The sequence below is a fragment of the Cajanus cajan genome, chromosome 3, assembly GCF_000230855.2.
Source record: "Cajanus cajan strain Asha chromosome 3, NIPB_CcT2T_4, whole genome shotgun sequence".
NCBI classification, from domain to species: Eukaryota; Viridiplantae; Streptophyta; class Magnoliopsida; order Fabales; family Fabaceae; genus Cajanus; species Cajanus cajan.
Genome location: NC_138519.1, coordinates 64,100,680 through 64,123,587, shown reverse-complemented (window position 1 = coordinate 64,123,587; position 22,908 = coordinate 64,100,680). Strand labels below are relative to the sequence as shown.

The following is a 22,908-nucleotide window of genomic DNA, read 5'->3' as shown; positions in this document are numbered from 1 at the left end:
TGAATAACAAAGAAAGAAAGTCTGGTCAAAATCAAGAACCAACAATGCGATACTGCGTGTGGCTGAATAATGAGTTCCGTTTGCCGAGCTTCAAATGAATAATCCCGATTTTTCAAACACGAATCAGAAAAGTAAATATGAGAGATATTTTTGGATAAAAATACATTCACGTTTAGATAAACGTTTATACAAACACAAATATAGTAATGTGTCACACAAGATGTTATGCAATGAAATATTAGTGATTTCATGTAGACAGACTCTCTCAATCCCAAAGTTTTTTGTTTGTGAGTTTTCTTTTTAGAGAGAGTATTTCATTTTCTTAAATAGAAAAATTAAAATGAAACAGACAGATTTATCTCTTCTTAATCTAGTTCACTTTACAATCTCCTATTTTTTTTATACATCACTAGTGAAGTTAAGATACTTCGTACTTTTATTAAAAATAAAATAAAAATAAAAATTAAATAATAAAAATATGTTGGTCTAACTGGTATTATGATTAATCTATTAACTTTAATGTCTTGAATTTGATAAAAAAAAATTATTTTTTCTAATTTTTTAAAACTAAAAAAATATAGTGATCAATAAAATGTGAAGATTAAAACAATTATTAAAAAAATATATTTTATATGTTAGTTCAGATTAATTAACAATTATATTCTCTCCACAATAAGCTTTTACAACCTTATCTTCTTTTAACTAATTTGTTATCCTCAACTCTATATTATTTTTCTTTTTTTAGTAAAATAAAAATATATTCGACTAAAATTAGTTATCCAGCTATTCATTTTTACTTATTTATTTTTAAAATAGTCTGAATATACACAAGAAATGTTATATATAATGACATACAAAAAGTGTTATTATAAATATAATATATATAGGTATATGTCTATTTGACATATAGTTACACACAATTTTAGTGTTGATTTTAAACGAGACTTAATAATATATTTTGTGTATTTTTATAGTTTATACTCATATTTTTTAATAATATACCAACATATATTGTAGTTATTGTGTGAGTAAAAGTAATTTTTAGTGATATCTATAATATCATTATAGAGTGTGTGTTAGTATATGTATTTTATTGTAGTGATAATGATGTTTTTCACATTATTCAAACTTTATACGTTGCTATATCCTTACCCTCCACCCGCGTTCCAAAACTCAACGTATTTTACTCGGGTCAATTGTGAATCAATTCACAGTAGCTTCTGCATTTTCTCAACATATTTGACGTAAAATGTAACGTAGATCCAAATTCACTCAATATCCATTATATTTAAATATTGCGGTTAACAAATAACAAATAAATATAACATTAAAGGCTGCTGGCAACTGGTTATTTTTAGCTTAAAAGTTATTTTAAATATAACTTCTAAAACAAATATTATAAATACTAACAAATTTATCATAAATAATATATTATAAATGTATAATTACACCTTTTCCTTAACACACACGTAATGCTCATTAATAGAATTAAATCTATTGATAACAAGTTTGATACGTTTCCTTTCATCAATACATAGATCGACTGTTTAAATAAGATTCTTCTTGTTAATTAAGATATTTTTGTAACATGGAAAACCTGTCTTCAAAAGTTAAATTTTATTGCTTTGACCGATGCTATGAGTATAACTTTTTTGTTAGACATTAGTTTGTGTTGTACTTTTCTCAAAGACAAAAAGAGAAAAAAGTAAATCGTACTTTTTCTTTTTCTTTCAGAAGTATAAATACGCAACAATTCCCTAACAAATTTGACTTGTACTTGTGCATGGAAAAGTGGTACCAACACGTCTTTCATAATAATATTCGGTAAGCATTATTCATTCATCTTCGAACACTGTCCTTTGCCGCGTTAAGCCCTTTTCCTTTTTCCTTCGTATCTTGAACTTTCCGATGCCATTACATATCCACGAATTTGCACCAACAACTAGACATCACAAACACGACATATATATAGTATAAAAACATCACCCCTCACAACATGTTCCACGTACAAAACTATCCCACGACCCCGCACGTGCATAACAATTTCACTAGTGTCGATTTGCATCAACTTTGTTGAGTTGTGATTTGTAACATTATGAGGGTGATCAACTGTGAGTTTGAGCGTGTCCTTAAGTATTTTGATGAGGATGGGGATGGCAAGGTTTCCTCATCTGAGCTGAGGAACAGGCTAGGCATGATGGGTGGTGAGTTATTGTCGAAAGAAGTTGAAATGTTGATTGAGGAATTGGATTCGGATGGTGATGGGTTGTTGAGTTTGGATGATTTTGTGAACTTGATGGAGGCAGCTGGTGAAGAAGAGAAGATGAAGGATTTGGAAGAGGCTTTTGAGATGTATAATGACACTCAAATGTTTGGCTTTATAACTCCACAAAGCTTGCAAAGGATGCTGGGTAGGTTAGGAGAATCAAAATCCATGGACCAATGTAGAGCTATGATTGGTCACTTTGACTTGAATGGTGATGGGTTGCTTAGCTTTGATGAATTTAGAGTCATGATGCAGTGATATTTTCTTTTATTTAATTTGTCATGTTAAAAATGGGATTGGGGTTGGATTTGATTCATTTGTTTGTAGATATCACTAGTAGTCCCTGGATTCATTTTTAGGATTATGTATGACTCTGATTTTCTGAGCTTTGCAAGCTCTGTATATATATCATTATTGCTGTTTACTATATTATTATATTTTTAATTTTTATATATAGATATAAAATAAAAAAAATATTAGAGGATTTAATTATAAGATTTTTAAACTTTAAAGATATTTTAAGAGAATTTTTAACTATAGAAACTTAATTAAAAACTTGGGAAAAACTATAGGTACTTTCCAAATTAATTTACAAAAAATATAATTTTAACTATATAATACAAAATTATTTATAATATGCTTTTCTTAAAATTATAACAAGAAATTATAAAATATTTTTAAAATCAACACTTATATATAAAACACAAATTTCTATTTTGCTCAAAAATTTTTAGAGTTTACTCCTTATCTAATTTTAGTTTTTATTTATCATAATTAATGAAGTCAAGACAAGTTATGCCTTTATATTTTATTTAATAAAGGTATTTAAGAATTACAAACGTTTGTTAGATTAATTGATATCGCATTTGATCTTTAAATTTTAAAGTCTCAAATTTGAGTCTTGTATTAGTAAGGGTAGTTAATTTTTTATTATTTAAAAATTAAAAAGAAAAATCGTCTAAAAAATGTGTATACCAAATTAGACTATCATCTTTACATTTGTTATATATTATATTATTTACAAATTAAAACAATTTTCATATATTAAACATGAATTTTTATTTTGCACGAGAGTTATTTTAGGAACTTTTTCGAGTTTTTAAGGATTTTTTTAACTTTTTTATTTAATTTAATTTTTATTTATCATAAGTATTTATGAATTAAATATTAATATTTTAAAATTAATATTTATATATTAAACATGAACATTTATCTTAATATATTTACTGGCTTTTCTTTAACATTAGGGTTTTTAGGAATTATTTTTAACTTATTATTTAATTCAATTTTTACTTATAATAATTATTTACGAATTAAATTTATAAATATTTTAAAATAAGGTTTAAATATATTTTTAGTCCCTCAAATTAAAAGAAAACCTTCTCAAATTTAAAACTGTTGTGTTTTAGTCCTTGTAATTTCAAAAAAAAAATTGTCTTAGTTCTTATACTTAAATTTTGTTCGAGAATATGTAAAATATTGTCACATAAAATCTATCTATTAGTATCTTGTTAGTAAACACATCACATTAAACTAACTGATATTGCATAACTATTTCAAATTTTCAGTTTCAGATATATTATTGGTGACTTGAGAGATTAAAACAAGATTTTTAAAAATTACAGGGACTAAAAATAACAGTTTTAAATTTAAGAAATCAAAAACAAATTTATCGTAAATTTAAAGGACTAAAAATATATTTAAGCATTAAAATAATTTATCAATAAATAAAATAAATTATTGTTACAATAAAATTATTTAATCATAAATCTAAAGTATAATTTATATGTTTAAAAATATTTATGTATACTAATTTTAAATATAATTTATACATTCAAACATAATATATATATATATATATATATATATATATATATATATATATAGAGAGAGAGAGAGAGAGAGAGAGAGAGGAGGAGGAGGAGGAGGAGGAGGAGGAGGAATCCGTTTATACTAAGAGTAAGCGTACTTAGATTTACTTCATTTCACTCAATAACTCATATTTTATATTAAATTTTAACAAGCTAACCGTTGATTTTAAAGTTCTTAATGCATAGATTAAATATACAAATTTTTAAAAAATTTAAAAGTCATTTGATACATCGTTTCATTAATTCAAATTGACAAATAATTATAAAATTATTTTATACATTGATTTGAATTAATGAAACGAAGTATCAAATGATTTTCAAATTTTTTTAAAATTTACAAATTTGATCTATATATTAAGAACTTTAAATTTAACTATTGGATCGTTGAAATTTAATGTAAAATATGAATTATTAAAAATAGTAAGTCTAAATCTTAGAGTTAATAGATCTTTCATTATATATATATATAGTATGTTTGTGCATTGTACAAGTTAAAATACTAATTATAAATATTATTCAAATATTTTTAAGAAAATATTTATATATTTTTATTTTAATATTTTAGTTAATAATATAATTTAAATTTATATGTCAAAATTATTATAATTGTATATAAGATGTATTTATGAATATAAATTTTATAATATATATATTATATAAATTAATATATAAATTATATTATATAATATTGTATATTGTGTGTGTAATATAATATATAACATAATGTATATAAATAGAAGAAATGATAATTTATCTTATTTTATTGATTTTTAAATTAGCTCTTTTCTCATGATAAAAAATATACTATACCAATATGATAGAATAAGATATAGAATACCAAATACGACTATTATATTATATTCTGTTGATGTAATAAATAATGAATTATAATAAAATATGATAATTATCTTTTCTCATCTTATTCTAGTCATCCAACGAATCTTTATAATTTACTTATTTAGATAAAGCAAATGAGTTTTCTCACTCAGGGTTATGAATACAAGAGTTAACCCTACGTAGAACATCCTCGATCGCATTATGTTGCAATCTATTCATGTGCATTGGAAGATGTTAGTATTTTTTGATCAAGGAATAGTTATATTTTGTTTCTGCTGTGTATTTAGTTCACATTCACATACATAATAAAACTTAGTTTACAACCATTTAATATGTCAAATAACACGGGCCACCAATATTTTTGGTCATTAAATACAACCATTTGAGAGGCCCGTTAAGGATAGTTTTGGAAAGGATTTTGTCATTTTCTTTTAACAACTTAAGGCTTAGACCATTTGAGAATATTTTTTTGCAGTATAACAATAACATTAAAATTTAATTCTAAAATTTAGTGTCCGGGATAGATGCACGAGTGCCTATGTTGAATCTCATTATTGTTAAATAAAATAAAATAAAATTCTATCGATAAAAAAAATCCTAAAATTTAATGTTAATTGTTCAAAATTGTCGATTCTCGCTTCTTATCTAATCATAATGGCTTCTATTACTTCAAGATTTAACTTGGAACTTTTTTAAATAATTTTTTTCAAAAGTATTTAAAAAAAATAAAAAAATATTTTTCTTCATAAGTTAAATCTAACTCATACATAGATTAAAAATATGAAAAAAAATTTACAAATTAATTTATGTATAAATTAATTTTCTTTTGTATATAAATATTTTGATTAGACAAGACACAATAACATGCAAAATCAGAATTAATCACCAAACCTTTTGAATATTCCCAATGAGATTGCAAATTACTTATTCCACCCTATTTACAAGTTTGCATAAAAGAATTTAAACACAATAGACTTAACTAGTTATGTCACACTTACAAATTTTAATTAGTTTTATAATAGTTTATCTAAACATACTCTTGATCTTAAAAATTGAATGTTTGTGGAGAAGCATTAATAACATTAAAATAATGTGAATTGAGTATGACAAATTACTTTAATACAGGACTTACCTAACAAATTTTTAGGTCTAAAACAAAATTTTGAGGCAAGACCAATTTAAAATTAATAAGAGTAACATCAAAGTTAGTTGTCTTACAATTTTTCCCTCAATCACAAAAGAAAAAAAAATCATAATTGACACTAAATTAAACCAACTATTATAGAAAGGGCAAAAATTAGGTACAATTTTATAGGTACAATTGATATTATTCTTCAATCATAATGAGAGTTTCACCTTAGCAATATGCATTAATATATATTAATTAAATTACTTATGTCTACATTAAGTGTAAATGCAAATTATCGAGATAGATTTCCACTTTTGATCCAAAAACAACATTAATACCACACTTATAGAGCTATACTTAATTTTTGTCCCAAAATTGTATATATACTCATAGTAAATAACTTCCTTTTAAGGAATCTAAAGCAAAGAAATTGCCTTCTGATCCTACTTTAATACTCATCTCAAAGCAGTTTATCCCGTGACCTAAGCAAAAACTTATACTAACAATCATATTTTGCAGCTATAAAAGCAAGGTTGCGAATCTTAACTACCCAATACCATGAAATATAAAACCTCCCTGGAAATCAAATCGACCGAAGACTATATCAATTTACAGGCTTTAGAGTCCTGTCAATTTAAATTCTATATCTGAGTGTTTTACTAGACCAATAAGTGTTGGAGAATCGATAGTCGCCAACGTGCTGCTCAATTCAATTACAATATGAACACCAATTGATTTCAAAGCATCTTTTATACCGTATATATCCTCATGGTCTAATTTTTAAAAAAATGAAATGAAAATAATATTTTGCTGGTATTCCCTTGGTAACTACAGATTCACTAACTGGCCGCCTAATCAACCACTGCAAAAAGGAAAAGGAAAAAAGAAAAGAAAAGAGCAAAAAAGGCAAAAAGAACCGAGGAAAAAAGATAATACATCCCCAGGCATCTTTTCCACCTATTGATGCACCATGCAAAGCTAGAGCGCAGTGTGCTAAACTGCTTTGAGATTTGTCAGTAACAACTAACACGAAACCAGAATGGCTTCCTTAGCACAATTTCAAGGAAAAACGGGATATCATTCTTGTCATAAGATGCACCAGTCAGTGCGCCTCTCCTTTCCACCAACATTCACAATGAGAAAGTTGCCAACAAATTGCATATGGTACAAACACCCATTCCCATACAGGTTGCTGGATATTGAAAAAGAAACGTGTACCAATATAGGAGTGAGAACAATGCTTTTGAGGCTCTATATCAAACAAGTTCCTTCTTGATTAAACCATTCTCTTCCTGCAAGGACCAAATCATATTACAAGTGCCAAGATATCTCGCAATGGGAAACAACTAAAAGACTAACATATAAATGCAAAATCATTAGGATCTGAAAGATAAGCAGATCATATACATAATGAATTTAAAAATCAAAATGAGAAGCAAAAATCAAAACTCGAGCAAACAAAGAAGGAAATTTAAGCATCAACTACTTTCTTTGCAGTAAGAAACAAATGTAGAAATATCACGGCAATGAGCTAATTCAATTGAAACTGTACTATATGAAGTACTGGAAAATAATACTAGAGAAGCTTGAATAAATTCTGTTTTAATGCTAGCTTCATTATTCCCTGTTATGATAATGACATTCACAAAAAATAAGATACATGCAACAATTGGAGGATGTTTCAAATCAGAATGATCAGCTTCTGTACAAGTCAAGTAAAAGTCCTGAAAATGCAACAATGTTTATCAGGCCTGGTTTTTACTGGGCCCAGCCTGGCCTTTTTGGCCCGTCAGGCTGGACCACATTGGCCCAGTCTTTTTTGGGCCTCAAAATAAAGACATCCACCCAGCGGACTGGATCAAATTTGACACCTCTAATTAAGAGAATGGCAAAAACATAGCTAAATTAGAGGCACAGATGGAAGACTTGCCAAAATTGAGATACTGTAGGAAAAGGAACGTCCAGAAACTGAGGTAACTCAGGGAGAGACCCTACAGGCTGCAGGTCCGTGAGCACAATAGATTCGGAAGTAAGGAATTAGGATCAGAAGAGAGTTGGGTTGAAATTCACTCTGCTACCAACTTGATTCTGATACTAGAAAGTAAAGAGAGTATAACACAGACCACACAAGGAATATTACACTAGTTGACTGGGGAGCGAGTTTAGGATTTAATTACAATTGTAACAATGATTGTAAGCAGGCATTGACTGCATTCTCACAGAAAAATATAAATGATATTTTATGATGACAACTTTGCATTATAGGAACAAACAGAGTAAAACAGTAGCAGCAACTAGCATAAAAATTGAGACATGGATGGAATGAACTACAAGGAATGCCTTTAATCAGTTTGAGGATGCTGCAACATGCAACGATTATTTATGATGTATGAACTTTGAAAGTAACCAAATATCAATTGTTTTACTGAATTCATGCAAATATAGCATACGTTTGCAAAAGTGTAATCTCCATTCTAATATAAAAGTATTAACTGAATAGACAAAAAGAACCCAAACAAAGCCATTGCTGACTTTAGGAGCCACAGATGAAAAGTTGACATTCAGTCTTTCAATTGCAACAACACATTAGAACCTAGAGATTTGCATAGCCTTCCCATCAATAACAGATCGTTCATTTAATCAAATTAAGTTCAATAGACCACAAACAAAAAGTTCCACCTTAGACAGAGCCTTAACCTCCCTTTACCCAGAAAGAATTACAGAAACAGACTTTAATTAGCATAAGACTGCTTAAATAACTGAAAAGAAATTTTACCAGTAAATAAACCAAGGGTCTTTAAATTATCCTATCCAAATCTATAGAACAATAAAGATACTAAAACAATAGAATCAAATAAAGAGAACAAAAACCGAGATCAACTTTGAAGTCTCCCTATTATTTATATCTATGAAAATTCCAAGAATGGAACCTTAGAAACAACCCACTCAAATAAAATATCAATGAAATTAAAAAACTACTCCTTTTAAAAGACCATGTGCTTTACATCAAGTAGAGATCAATCACCTAACCTCATCCCAAATCAACCAATGATCCTAAGAAATCTCCTTAAAGATGCAACCTTGAGCCCACTAGGTAGAAACTCCAGAATAAACCAGGACACAACAATTACTGCAAATATAAGTTGTTTCACGCTGTATACATAGCAGGATCTTCCATAGGCACAATAAAATAGGGATGTTGATTAAACTATTCCTCTGAAATATCCTAATAGGACCCTACTCTTCATATATTTACCATAAAATTATCTATATCTACATTAATAAATAAAATCTCCAAAATGACCATTGCAAAAGTTACATAAAACCAATAAAAATTAATATAACATTACACTCATCTGCACCATCATGTAATCTGAATAACACTTATCTGACAGATACTCTTGGTAAACTGTTGGAAATCTAGTTCCTTGCAAATATGTGATCAGAGTAAATGACTAAATAAAGTTCTAGACAAACTAATACATATTGATATGTTGTAAAAGGTTAACAGAGACTATAAAAGGGCATATATTAAGATACTTACATCCACTGCCTGGAAAGATCTGCCCACGGATGACTTCTGAGAAACTTCAGGAGATGATGTTGACTCATTCTGGGTAATATCATGATTGTGCATCTACAACCAAATGAAATGAGTCAGATAAATTCTAATATGGTTTATCCAAAAAGAGAATTGAATAGATAAAAGCATATGATGATAAAATATGAAATCAAAGCCTTTCCTATAATTAAGGCTCCTTAAAATATGGTCTTTTAAGACCTAATTTAACTCAATCCCACAAAATGGTTTGTAAGGTGAGGAATACCAAAGTTTTACATTGTTTATATCTCTAGTCAATGTGGGACTAACCGGTGATAATTAAATATATTTTAACATTAAATAATCTATTAAGTATAAATAACTCATAAAGGGGACCATTGACCAGTTGTCCCCTTGATGCAACAGTTAGAGTTGTTGCCAAGTGACTAGTAGGTCACTAGTTCAAGTCACACAATCAGCCTCATGTAAAAGCAAGGTAAAACTGCCTAATAGAACTATAAGGGGTCTATTCCTTTCCTGGACTCCGCTGTGGTGGGAGCATTGTAGCACACCAGGTTGCGCTTTTTATTAAGTAAAACTTAGTCACAAGAAATCTAGTTAAAATTTTAAATTAATATAAAAGAACCATGTTATATGTCCAACAAGATAAAAGTTTAACAAAAAATAACAAAAAGGCTATAAATAGCAATCCATGCATGGACCTTTATTTTTCCTTTTATAAAACAATTACAAAATAAGGAAAAAAAATTTTAAAAAAGAAACAAACCTGTTTATTTTAGTATTTTAACTAGGGTAATTCAACTGATTCTTCATCAGTTTTTGGCATCTCTAGTTTGATGAAAATTCTGAGCAACACTGATCTAAAAAATTATTCAGTTTTATGGTTGACCAGTTGTCCACTTGATGCAACAGTTAGAGTTGTTGCCAAGTGACTAGTAGGTCACTAGTTCAAGTCACAGAATCAGCCTCGAGTAAAACTGCCTAAATTAGAACTATAAGGGTCCATTCCTTTCCTGGACTCCGCTGTGATGGGAGCATTGTAGCACCAGGTTGCGCTTTTTATTAAGTAAAACTTAGTCACAAGAAATCTAGTTAAAATTTTAAATTAATATAAAAGAACCATGTTCTATGTCCTACAAGATAAAAGTTTAACAACAAATAACAAAAAGGCTATAAATAGCAATCCACGTGTGGACCTTTATTTTTCCTTTTCTAAAACAATTACAAAATAAGGAAAAATTTTGAAATTAAAAAAGAATCAAAAACTAGAACTGATTCTTTCCAGTTTTTGGCTACTTTAGTTTGATGAAAATTCTGAACCACACTGACCTGAACAATTATTCAGTTTTCTGGTTGTTTGACCAGTTCTATTTTTTTAATCCTTGAGAATATTCATAATCAAAAACATTTGTAAGAGAATATCATTTCTCAATTTTATTTTCCTGTAATTTCTGTTTCTGTATCTTGCTAGTATCCTGTTGTAAACTAAACTTTGTTACTTTATGTTATTGTTAGATTTTTATAACTGACCACAAGTCAGTTAACAACTAGTCTTCAACCTATCTCTCTATTATAAATAAGATTCTTGTACATAGGATGGGTGCCATTTGTACATTTCACATTTTCAACAGTAATAACAAAATAATATTCTCTCACTCGGTTCAGTATTTGTTCAACATTATAACAGACCAAATTTATCACTAGAAGAATTCTGTGGTGGGTTAGTTAACTGGACAATTCACAAAAGGACCAATAATAACTTCGTGCACATAGTAGAATACTTTCCTATCATAAAAAAACATATTATGAATGATATTCTATTTAGTAAAAAAGTATACAGTGCACCAGTTCTCTGCCCTATTGGCAATCTATTGACCATTGTATTGGGCACCAACAATTCAATTCAATAGTAAATAAAGCTGGTAACAAATTAGGGTACTGGTGAACTAGAAGTACCCAAATAGATAAAATTGTTTCTCTCTATAGGGATGAGTGTAGAATCAGATAAAATTGCACAACGAAGTGCCAAACCAATACCAACTGAAAATTAATCATGGCATATGATTCTGAGAAAAGTTTAGCCTACCCCATATGAATATTTGTTTTCTTGACCATCTTCAAATAGGGATGAGTAGTATGATGGATCATAGATGGCGCCTCCAAGTATCTCATTGGAACCGGAACATTGCCTAACTACTGCCGGTGTCACAGGACTCATAAAACTACTCCTCAAGTCTGAATCTGCTGCTCTAGAAACTGTGTCCACATAGGAAGCACCCAACCTATAAATTTGAATCCATAACAACGAGGATGATAGCCTCACTATAAAACCAACAATTTGCATAGCCAGAGTAAGTTTCACTGAAAACGTGAAAAATGCTGTGTACTTCTCAGTAGAAATGTTCCTGCAAACACACACGATGCTCTTCAGCAAATATGAATGAAAAACACAGTCAGAATCATGATCACTTGTTTGATTCTTACAAGCAGAGAATTTTTTGGTTCAATGAATATGTATACTCTCTTCACTACATACAGCAGCAACTTCTTATTGTTAAATTCATAAACAATACTCAACGTAGGATGCATGTTGTGAACCTCAAATTTAACTTGACTAAGCTTTAACCCTATTGCAAATAAACAATTTAGAAAAGAAAATAAGCTTTTTGGATACAGTGGCCTCCATGTAACATGGCTGAAATAATAACTCAAGGATGCAGGAGATGTCATAGAGATTCACATTACAGGAAAGATAAATTAGCAAGAAATGATCGTCAGCCTAAAGAGTTCAATTCTGATCAAAGAACAACACCAAGAACACCTAAAGAACATTAAGTAAATTTTGTCCTAATCCGCATTTGCTCTTCATAACCTAAGGTCATAAAATACGACAAAGACAATGACACAGTCAATGTCCCTTCCTTAGGGGCAAGAAAGAATCATTACGCAAGAAAGTAAGCCAAGATTCAACCATTTGTTCTCAAGCAATACTATATCGAATAAATTATTATATAATATATAATAAAAGAAAGAAAGAAATTGCAGAACGCACCAAATTTCGTGAGCGAAAAGAATGAACCAAGAAATATCGAGCAAGATGGCACAGAAGAGAAGAAAGGCGTAGGTACGGCCAAGGCTCTGACTGCTACTCTCAATTGCGACCAAAGCGAACAACGCGATTGCCAGATTAATGAGCGACACACCATTGTACGATGCTCCCAGCGATCCAATTAACGCGCACCCAATCTGAAAGCATTTTCGATTATAAAAAAAGACACAATGCAAACAAGAAATTCACGAAACTACAATGCCGAAAAAGAAAAAAGAAAAAAAAGAGAGAGACTCGGTTAGCACCTGAACGTAAATGAGGATTACAGCGAATGACTGGAGCCTATCGTAGTCGCGCATCCATGGCTGAATTCGGTCTCTCAAATTCAAACAGAATGAACAACAAAGCATCATAAAAGCCTGTGACCGATTTAGCCTTCAATCTAAATCAATCGCGTGAAGTGGAAAAGGAGAATGCGTCATTCCCCACCCTGAAGCTTTCTTTTCTTTTCTTTTCTTTCTAACTAAAAACTGCGACGTTCTTGTTCTTGTTCTTGCGTTGTGTCGTTCACACTCTGGTTTCGTATTCTTCGTTTTCCTTTCTCTGTCTCTGTTGGCGACTAGCGAGCAATTACCATTTCGAGGAGCCAAATCCACAGAGCGAAACGACGCTTTGGAGGGCGATTGCAACTTATATTGTGCCCTTTTCTCTCCACTCCTGTAACTAACTTTTTCCTCTATGGTCTCGCTCCACACCAATTCAATCATGTAGTGACAAAATGTATTGGTTAAAATAATTTTTTTCACTGCTTGCTTTTCATTTGTTTTACAATTATTATTATTTTAAAGGAGTTTTACTTTGGTATTACCACGGCAAACAAATATTAAATGTGGAATTCGGACTTGATGCGAGCATTAACACATTTGTCAACCAATTAATTGCTTGTCCATGCTTCATGGTAGGTGCTTGGAGGATGTAGCATGTCACATGTGCTAGGTTTTTTTTTTTTTTTTTTTTACTAAACCAAGCTAAAATCTTCTAATCCTATACATTTATTAGTCAATGAATTAGTTATATGGTTAGTCTCACGAAGAATATGCTTATAACTTACAATAATCAAATCATCTGTCATATTGATTACCACAAGGAGTAAAATGTATGGTGGCAATTAATTCCATCATTTAAGAATTGCACTATAATGGGTGAATTTGATTCAACTTGAAACTCTTTCATAAACTCCTTCAAACCGTAGAAAATTTCCTAAAGTTTAGTTTAAATCACTAGAATGTTACAAAGCTTACAAGAATATGTAAGGACAAAATTTCCAAGTGATCTCGAATAATGCTTCCACAAGATGCCCCCTTCCCTATTGTAATTGCCATGTCCCTATTTAGTTTGTAGACACCTTCTCGAGGCGGAGTCCATGATATTCCTCCTTGGATAGCCATCCTTCCCTAAACTAGTCGAGAGGAAAAAGCTTGTTGAATTTGAGTAAATCTAGCTTACGCTTAGGGTTGGTCTACGTTTGAGGCAATAAAGTCTAACAAATTTTAAGAATTCTAAAGTTTATTTCTTGGTTGATTTATTAAGAAATAACATATTTGATGAAATTTAATGGTAATGTTACTTGGAAGTATACATTTAATGTCTAAAGATAGGTTAAATATTTTGTTTGATTTTCTTCGTCTTATAAATAATATATATTTTTTATATTTTGTTTGATATAGTATATCTTGGTAGATATTTGACTTTACTTTTAAAAAAATCTTTTGTTTGTTATCATTAAAACTGAAAGATTCAAGATTGTCTTTTGACTTAACAATTTTTTCCTTTTTGATGGTGACAAACATTCTTTAAAAAACTTAATCTTATTTTATTTTTGAAAGTGATTTTCTTTTAATAGGATGAAAAGAGTTTTCAAAAAAGGTTTAGATTAACAAGGTATACTTAAAAAAAATTATCATACTAAAGTGAATTATATATCTAAGATTTTGAAGAGAAATCATATGAGCAAGTTTGATTAAGTTCTTATATTTTTCTTATGACATATGATTCATCATATTTTCTTGGTCTTATCAGTCAAACGATATATTGTTTGTGATAAACTAAGACGTCAGAGCATTTAGAGCATACAATTTGTGAATAGATTTAAGCATTTATGTATATTAGAGCATATATGTTTATGTCCAAGCATTTTCTTAAGAAATGAAAAAGTTTAGAAGCTTAACAAATTTATTCAAACTTGTTTGATTTTTCAAAAACTTGGTTTTATCTTGATTTTAATTAAGGCATTCAGACAATTAGAACATTATGAAATGTCTTAGACTATATGCAATGCATAGGAGACCCCCTAAAAACATGCATAATGAACATGTTAGAGCATTCACAAAACAAGTATCAAAGCATGAAAGATTTTGTTATCAAGCATTCAAAACATAATGTTAGAGCTAAAAAAATGTCAAGCACAAAATATTGAGGCTAAAGAAATAATTAACAGAGTTAAAGAAATGTAACTTCATTAAATAAATGTAACTTCAAAAAAGAAATAATATCCTCAAAAGAAAAGTAATAAAAGAATTATAATTTTTCACTCCCCTTTTTGGCACCAGTAAAGGTTAGGCCAACAATAAATCTAGGCCAGATTAGGCTTTGTCTTCATCGGAGCTCAAATTAATATTGAGGCAAGACAACAACTTGTTGAACTTTGTCTCAAATTATGTCTGTCTATTTAATGAGTAGTGCAAAGCCCTGTAAAGCCTGGTGATGACCTGATCTCGATGCTCTTCAATAGCTAGGGGAGGAAGTGTTTGAGAATGTGGTGGTGATGATGGTGGTGCAGCAAACAGTCCTAAAGACTCAAGGGCAAGCAACCTAAACATTTTCCTGTACAGAAAAATGATATTCCCTAGCAAGAAAATATGAAAAGTAAAATTGAAAGGGGAATTGTAATGATACAGTCATTGTCGGAAAGAAAGAATGTGGGAGAGGGATGGCTCAGTTTGGCAAGGTGGAGGATAAACCATGTAGCATCGACCTTTAGATTAAGGTAGTTATTCTAGTTGGTCATACGCGAGCATGGGCTCTTGAAAGGTGTGGTGCCTAGCATAGTGAGCATAGTGTCTATTAGCATATACTAAGGCATCTTCTCCTTCTCTTTATGTGTTGAGTGAAGAGAAGGTTTGGAGACAATGTCTTTAGTATAGAACCTGGTCCATTGTTGAAGCATCCATGGTTTATAAGGCTCTTCAAGCATGGAAGGGAGGTTCATAGAAGTGCCTTTTAGGCTTAGTTCCACTACAGCTCGAGAATTTAGCATATTCTACATCTTAGCTTGTTGTTGGACTATCCTCATGGTTTTCCTATCCAACCAAGAACGGTTTTGGAGATAAATCTCCCTTCTAACCACCTGCTTAACTATAAGAGGATTAATGCTTATGCTAGGTGCCTCAATGAGATGCATGTGCTCAAATTCGATGAAGTTGAGGAATTCACTGTGTTTGGTCGAGTCATAGATAAAAGGTACCCAATCATCATCTAAGGACATCTCCTCCTATATTCTTTCCATTTCTTGCTCCTCCTTAGAGTCTAGGCTACCACTTTCAAAATCATCAAATGGTGGAACAGACGATGCAAAATCTTGGGGAGCTCTCATGTTTGTTTTCACCATAGAGTAGTCAACATTCAGAGGTATTACATTAAAAATTACCTCTATTGAAAGAGTATTTACCGTCCTACTCCATGGAGGCTCTACCAAAGTTGGAAATTAGAGAGCAGACTAAGATGGTGTCAGACAAGATGGATAAATTCTCATGGCCTCGATGTCAGCCTCATGAGCCTGAGCAAGATCATCAAATGAAGGCTCCCCCTAAGCATCTATATAGGGTGCCTCCTAACCTTGTGGATCTAGTGCGTCCTACATGTAACATCCTGGAATTTCTACTATTGCAATATCAATTATTATCTATTTTTATATATTTATGAATATTATTTTTTATAGTTATTTTAGTTAATTAAAAGGGGTTTTTATAAAATATTGTAAAGGTTTTTAATAATTTAAATTATTTATGAAAATTTTTATAAATTCTATTTTTTTTAGGCTGGAACGGGCTGTTCCAAAAGTGGAACAGGTCGTTCCAAACAATGAAAATAAGTTATTTTCAAAGTGGCAGAACGGGCCGTTCCAAAAGTGGAACGGGCCGTTCCGAATTTGTACAAAGGCCTATTTGGGTTTTTCTGGAACGGGTCGTTCCCAAAGTGAAACGGGTCGTTCCAGAGTAAGAAAAATGTTTAAAAAGCTAAGTTGGAAATGGGTCGTTCTCCTTGTGGTCAATCTGTGTAAAAGTGAACTCCAGAACGGGCCGTTCTAATTTTAGAACGGGCCGTTCTAATTTTAGAACGGGCCGTTCTGCTTTTTGGAAACGGGCCGTTCTGATTTTAGAATGGGCCGTTCCAGTTGCAATTTTTGTATATGATCGAAGGCTCCGGAATGAGCCGTTCCAGATTCAGTACGGGCCGTTCCGGGAACCCCTGGATGCCTATAAATAGGAGGGAGGGGGTGAAAAAAATTATACTGACTGAGAAGGTGAAAATTTTAGAGAGAGAAAGGGAGAGAGAGAGAGGGAGAGAGAGAGAGAAAGAAAGAAAGAAAGAAAGAGAAAGAAAGGGAAAGAAAGAGGGAATCCAGAGGAGGAGGTCCTGCCCAAGTTCTAGCTCCTGCTTATCCAGGTAAGGGGGGAGTGAGGAACCTCGCTCGTGGGTGTGGGGATAATTGTTGGATAGTTTGATTGTCGGATTGGCCCCCAATCCCTTGCCTGTTGTTTTGTTTTACTTTCTGTTTGCTTTACTTTGTTCCTTGTTGGAAATAATAAATGAATACGTAATTAATGTTAAAAATAAATAAGTTTTAATATAAATAAGAATGTTCTCTGTGAATTCCTGTGCAGACTTTATGAGAAGTATTTATGACTTGACCATGTGAAATATATACCAATGACATGAGACATAAAAATGGACTATTGAGACAAGCTATGATTATAAGAACATGAAAAATGATGACATGATGTACTAAATGAAATTCTGTAATAAGTTAAATGTCGAGTCAATGAAATTATGAATGTATGACATGCATCATATGCATATATTACTCCAGGTGTGCTGCTGAGGCCGCATACCAGTTATGCTAACAAGGTGTATCTTAGGGTCACCCACGACTAACAAGGTGTACCTTAGGGTCACCTACGACTAACAAGGTGCACCTTAGGGTCACCCACGACTGACAAGGTGTACCTTAGGGTCACCCACGATGTAACATGCTAACAAGGTGTACCTTAGGGTCACCAGTGATGTAACCAGGTGTGTCTTAGGGTCACCAGTGATGATATGTGAAACTTTCGTATGGCGCCACATGCATGCATATATGAGTCGAGTCCTTGACATCATTGCATGATAAATAAGTGTATATTTGATATTGATTATGTATGTGTATTGTTTACATGTGACTTATATTTGTTGTGTGTGTGTGTGCTATCCAACCTTAATTTCTTCACCTGAAACTAAGTGAGATGTTTCTCACTCCCTTGTTGTTCTTGTATATGTTTAAATTATGTTGCAGGTGATCATCATCATGAGGAATGTTGGTGATGAGACTTAAGGCTTCAATTGAGCATGTTCTGATAGGATGTGACATCGGGACATAGCTAGCCTAGTCTAATATGTTATTGTTTTAATAACTTTAATTTCTTTTCTTTTGTAATTTCTAGCGAAGAAATAACGTAAATAAAGTTTATAATCTTTCTTTTGTAATTTTAAACGTTATTGATAAAAGACCAAAATGTGTATCTTTGTCATATTATTTTTATTATATGATTTGAAAGTTATAATTTAATTCCTAACTAGGAGGCACTGCCACCTTTGCTGGAATTAATCTTTATTTTCCTTTATATGATTTCTTGAGTTTTGATACTTATATGTTGACTTCTTATGATTTATGAGTTACGAATGTGAATCTTCTACCTTATGATATGAGACAATTATTTTATCCATGAAAGATGTTATCAAACTATGAAAGGTTTTATTTACTCAAAAAGGAAAAAAAAAATTATTGTTTACATTTATTGTGTATTAATGTTGGGGTAGAGGGTGTCACACTACACTTGTGTGGCTTGCTATTGAGCCAAAGTTTGAACCTGTAGCTCTTTTTGAGCTAGAGTTTGAAGTTGGGGCTCCTATTCAGCTAGAGATTGAAGTTGAGGCTCTTCTTGAGCCAGAGTCTATGATGGTGCCAACGACAAACTTATTGTAGCCTCAAGTTGTTGGGCCTCACGAGCAGTTAATTTAGCATCTGTTAAGGTCTATTGTTTGGCTTCCTCAATAAACTAGACTTTCAAACGTTTCACTACTTGCTCTTCTATTTCTTTGGAAACAGACCTCTTCAGGCTTAGCACCAAGTATTCTTTTAACTAAGCCTCTCTAGGCTCAAAACTAAGTATTCTTTTACATAAGCCTTCTTAGGCTCAACCCTTACAACAAGGTAATGAATGATTACAAAATTATTTCATCTCTGTTAAACATGATGTAATCAACAATGAAAGAACAAGTAATTTACAAAGAAATATGTTACTAGATTTTTAGTAGAATGTTTCTTTGTAGTTTTTTTAGCTCTATGTATATTTGTATGTTTCTCTATACAATTTTTTTTAATGTATATTGCTTTTGTTCTATATGTGTCGCACTTTTATAGTTGTTTGAAGGTTTGATCCTTTTATAATAGCTTCATAGAAAATGACTATTATTGCAACTTTGAGTTGAACTTGCAATTTGCTTCACGAGTTGCTTCGCTATCTTCTTTGTTGATCCTAGAGATTACCATTGATGCATTTAATGCAAGCATTAATTGTCTTTCAGCAAAGTGTGTATCTCTTATCTAATCTAGCAGACTACTTATCATCATTTCCTTCTAAAATGAGCATGACAGAAGCTATGACAAAATAGAGTAGTTGAAGTCAATGCAGAGCAATCTTTTCCAGAGCCTTTCTTGTGATATCTAGGATTTTGCTTTTTTCTTTTTGCTTCTAATGGATATTTTGTCTTTTTCTTCATTTGATCTTCTTTATCTTATAGATGATATACATTTTCCATATTTCATCTGATATGGTATACCTTTGTAGATACTTGACTTTGCTTAAAAAGAAAGTCTCTCATTTGTTATCATTAAAACTTGAGAGATCCAAGATTGTCTTTTGACTTAATAATTTATGACACATGCATGGTTTTACCCACTTGGTACCTAAAAAACATAAGTAACTTATTTGATCAAATAAAAAGGAAAAATCTGGTGAAAACATTTAATGCAAACATTTATTATACCAATAGACACTTCTCTCCTCAATAAGCAAAACATAAAGATAGACAAAGCAAGCCATGAGAGGGTAGCTCAAGGATTTACAACGATCATCTTCTTTGAAGCACCTATATAAGGAAATTAAATGATTCAAATATATCAAGATAGAAATATAGAGATATAGAGAAAAAGAACTCATATACAAAGAAATATTATTTCCTCATTCTTTCTATAAATTATTTTGTACTTTATTGGTTGTATCACATCTTGAAAGGAAGACGAAACAACTTTGTAAACCTCTATAACTCTAAATTATTGGGTTTGAGCCTATAGAGGCTTGTTTGTAAAAGAATAATTGGTGTTTGAATCCTGGAGAAGCTTTTGTAAAAAAAATACTCGGGTAGTTGCTTGAAGAGACAAATTAAAGAGAAAGTTGAGTCAGAAGTGACTTGGTGAAGAATACTTGTATCTCGGATAAGATAGTAAAACTTGATTTAGTTGGATCAAAAACTGGATATGTAGTCTCGGTGATTGAGATAAACTAATATAAAAACACTTTGTATTCATTTTGTTTACCTCCTCGTCTACACTCCTCACTATAACTTTATTACTTTTATGTATTACAAAAAGTGAGTTTTTAAGTGACACTCTTGAAATCACTTTCTGATGTCTCTCTTTTTCTCCACAACATGCAAATTAGTATGATTTTCACTATCTCCCTAAAGAAAACTACAACACTTTCGATCAAGCTCATCACAAAGTTGTCTAAGAAGGAATGCAATTTGCATTGCATAGGAAGGCATAGTGTTGGATTTCTTTTACAAGTTCACTAAGTCTACTATGGTAAAAATTGAAGTATGAGTGCTAATTTCACATAGACTTGGAAGATATTTTGTAATTTCTAATATCCTAATTAATACTTGTAAAAGAATGATTTACAACTGATTTTACACATTATTTTTCATTTCAACATTAAATAAGTACCTAAACAAGTAATAGAATACAAGTGTAAATTTGAAAAGATGATAGTGAGAGAAATTGTTGAGACTTAATTTCACCTATCTGACTCCCTAGCTCTTCTAAAATTATTTACATATGATCTCTGTCACTTAGTGTTATTGAAGTCTTGAGGTAATTCTAAATCAATTCCTTGTCTTTTGAAATTCTAAGGATTCTAATTTAATAACTGATTCTTCATTTTACCAAATCAGAGTCCTTGCATTAAGCTCATGAATATAATCAACTAATAACTCTAAGTTTATTTCTAGCCTTTAGAATCATTAGGTGATTTGGTTTAAATTAGATTTAGAAAATATTTTTCAATTAAAGTCTAAATCTCAAATCAAAATATGAGTGATCAATTCACCTTAAGCATTAAGAACATAATCAAAACACTAATATTGAATAATAGAGTATCATATATATAAATCAAAAGGATTACATAAGAGTTTGATAGATTACATTCAATCCCAACAAGAAAGAAGCTTAGCTACACATGATGATGAGAGTAGTCTCCATGTACAAAGAAAGCATAGAAAAAAAAGGAGATGAACTTAAGATCCCTATTAGTGAGCAATCAGATTAGCCAATTGGAAAGAAAGTAGATTTTTGAATTCTTCATGTTGAAGAAAGCTTTATCTACTGAGCCTTTTTTGGATCCAAATGTTCTTACTCCTGTAAACTAAATATGATCAACTCTTTCCAAACAATTAAATTATTTTCCTAATGCAATAATTCCTTACTCTTTGGTCTGATTCGCTAAACACATTCAAATTGGTTGAGCAATTTTCCAAATTTTGGAATCATTAGGACTTGATCAAATCTACATAACAAGGGTTTATTGGTCCAAAATCTATCAACTCTTCACAAAATAACCAATTTACACATTCTTTTGATTCCTACAATATTTTAGGGGTTAAAATGAATTTTTTGTTCTTCTTTTAAACTTAGTTAGATAAGTTCCAAAAAAAAGTTATGATTCCTGAGTAAAATGGGCACTTATCAACTCCCCTCAACTTAAAACTTTGTTTGTTCTCAAGTAAAAGTCCTAATTAACTAACTACACTATTAAATATGTATATGACATGCTAATGCTAAATATATTTACATGCTAATGCTAATGCTAATTCTTCACAAAAAAATAAATTCATAATCATGGTTTGTGATAGTCAATAAAAACTGTTGTTATCAAAAAGTTTCATTTTTTAAAAATATTTTAGGGGTTAAAACAAGTTTTTTTGTTTACATTTTATTGTTTATTTACCTATTAATATATGTTCCATATATACATATATTGCTCTTGCATCTACTGTTGTTGCCCCCTCTTTGCCTACATAGGAAGCACTTGTGTTACCAACTTCGTTTGAAGTCACTCTTGAAAATTGTCTCAAAACTGAAGTTAGTGGTGAACACTTTGGTATGACCCTCCAATAGTTCATTCATCAGCAATGTTTCTCTGACCGAAAATATCATAAACTTCTTACCAAGATTAACATTGAAGTCAACTTTGACAAGGAATCTTTAAACTAGTCTTGTTTTTGCTTTGGTCTTGACTTTTGTTGATTTCAAAATGGGGAGAGCAATAGTCTGATTAGTTTTTGAATTTTGATTAATTTTTCATATTTCAAACTTTGTTGCTTCATCCTAGGGGGGGTTTATTTTATGAAGTTTTTATATATTTTTTTGACTAGTATAATTATGCTATGATACTTATATTTGAATTGCTTTGATTTTTAGGTCAAAAGATGATCTTAGACTCCTCAAACTTTAAGTTTTTATGATAATGAACATAAAAGTTTTTATAAGAGAAAAAACTTTCAAATCAAACTTTAAGACAAATAAAGATAAGATGATCT

The 22,908-nt window shown here is 30.7% G+C and overlaps 2 protein-coding genes across 2 annotated transcripts; one reads left to right on the top strand and one right to left on the bottom strand.

Moving 5' to 3' along the window:
• Positions 1–1,871: 1,871 nt before the first annotated feature.
• Positions 1,872–2,693, top strand: LOC109800772 (calcium-binding protein CML38). Its single transcript, XM_020361643.3, has one exon. It carries the CDS (start codon positions 2,096–2,098, stop codon positions 2,522–2,524), a length of 429 nt encoding a protein of 142 aa, XP_020217232.1. The 5' UTR covers positions 1,872–2,095; the 3' UTR covers positions 2,525–2,693.
• Positions 2,694–6,775: 4,082 nt separating this feature from the next.
• On the bottom strand, positions 6,776–13,483 carry LOC109800095 (uncharacterized). The gene is made up of 5 exons (XM_020360821.3): positions 13,020–13,483; positions 12,718–12,911; positions 11,752–12,070; positions 9,648–9,740; positions 6,776–7,395 (listed from the first exon to the last, which is right to left on the bottom strand). Exons 1-5 carry the CDS (start codon positions 13,125–13,127, stop codon positions 7,360–7,362), a joined length of 750 nt encoding a protein of 249 aa, XP_020216410.1. The 5' UTR covers positions 13,128–13,483; the 3' UTR covers positions 6,776–7,359.
• Positions 13,484–22,908: the final 9,425 nt, after the last annotated feature.

Bases quoted from the DNA above. Each gene is read 5' to 3' on its own strand.
- LOC109800772 (XM_020361643.3), top strand. From the start codon at position 2,096: ATGAGGGTGATCAACTGTGAGTTTGAGCGTGTCCTTAAGTATTTTGAT.
- LOC109800095 (XM_020360821.3), bottom strand. From the start codon at position 13,127: ATGATGCTTTGTTGTTCATTCTGTTTGAATTTGAGAGACCGAATTCAG. The intron at 12,071-12,717 runs GTGCGTTCTGCA...GTGTGTTTGCAG, and splicing joins CTTTTCGCTCACGAAATTTG to GAACATTTCTACTGAGAAGT. The intron at 9,741-11,751 runs GTAGGCTAAACT...ATTTGGTTGTAG, and splicing joins AAAACAAATATTCATATGGG to ATGCACAATCATGATATTAC.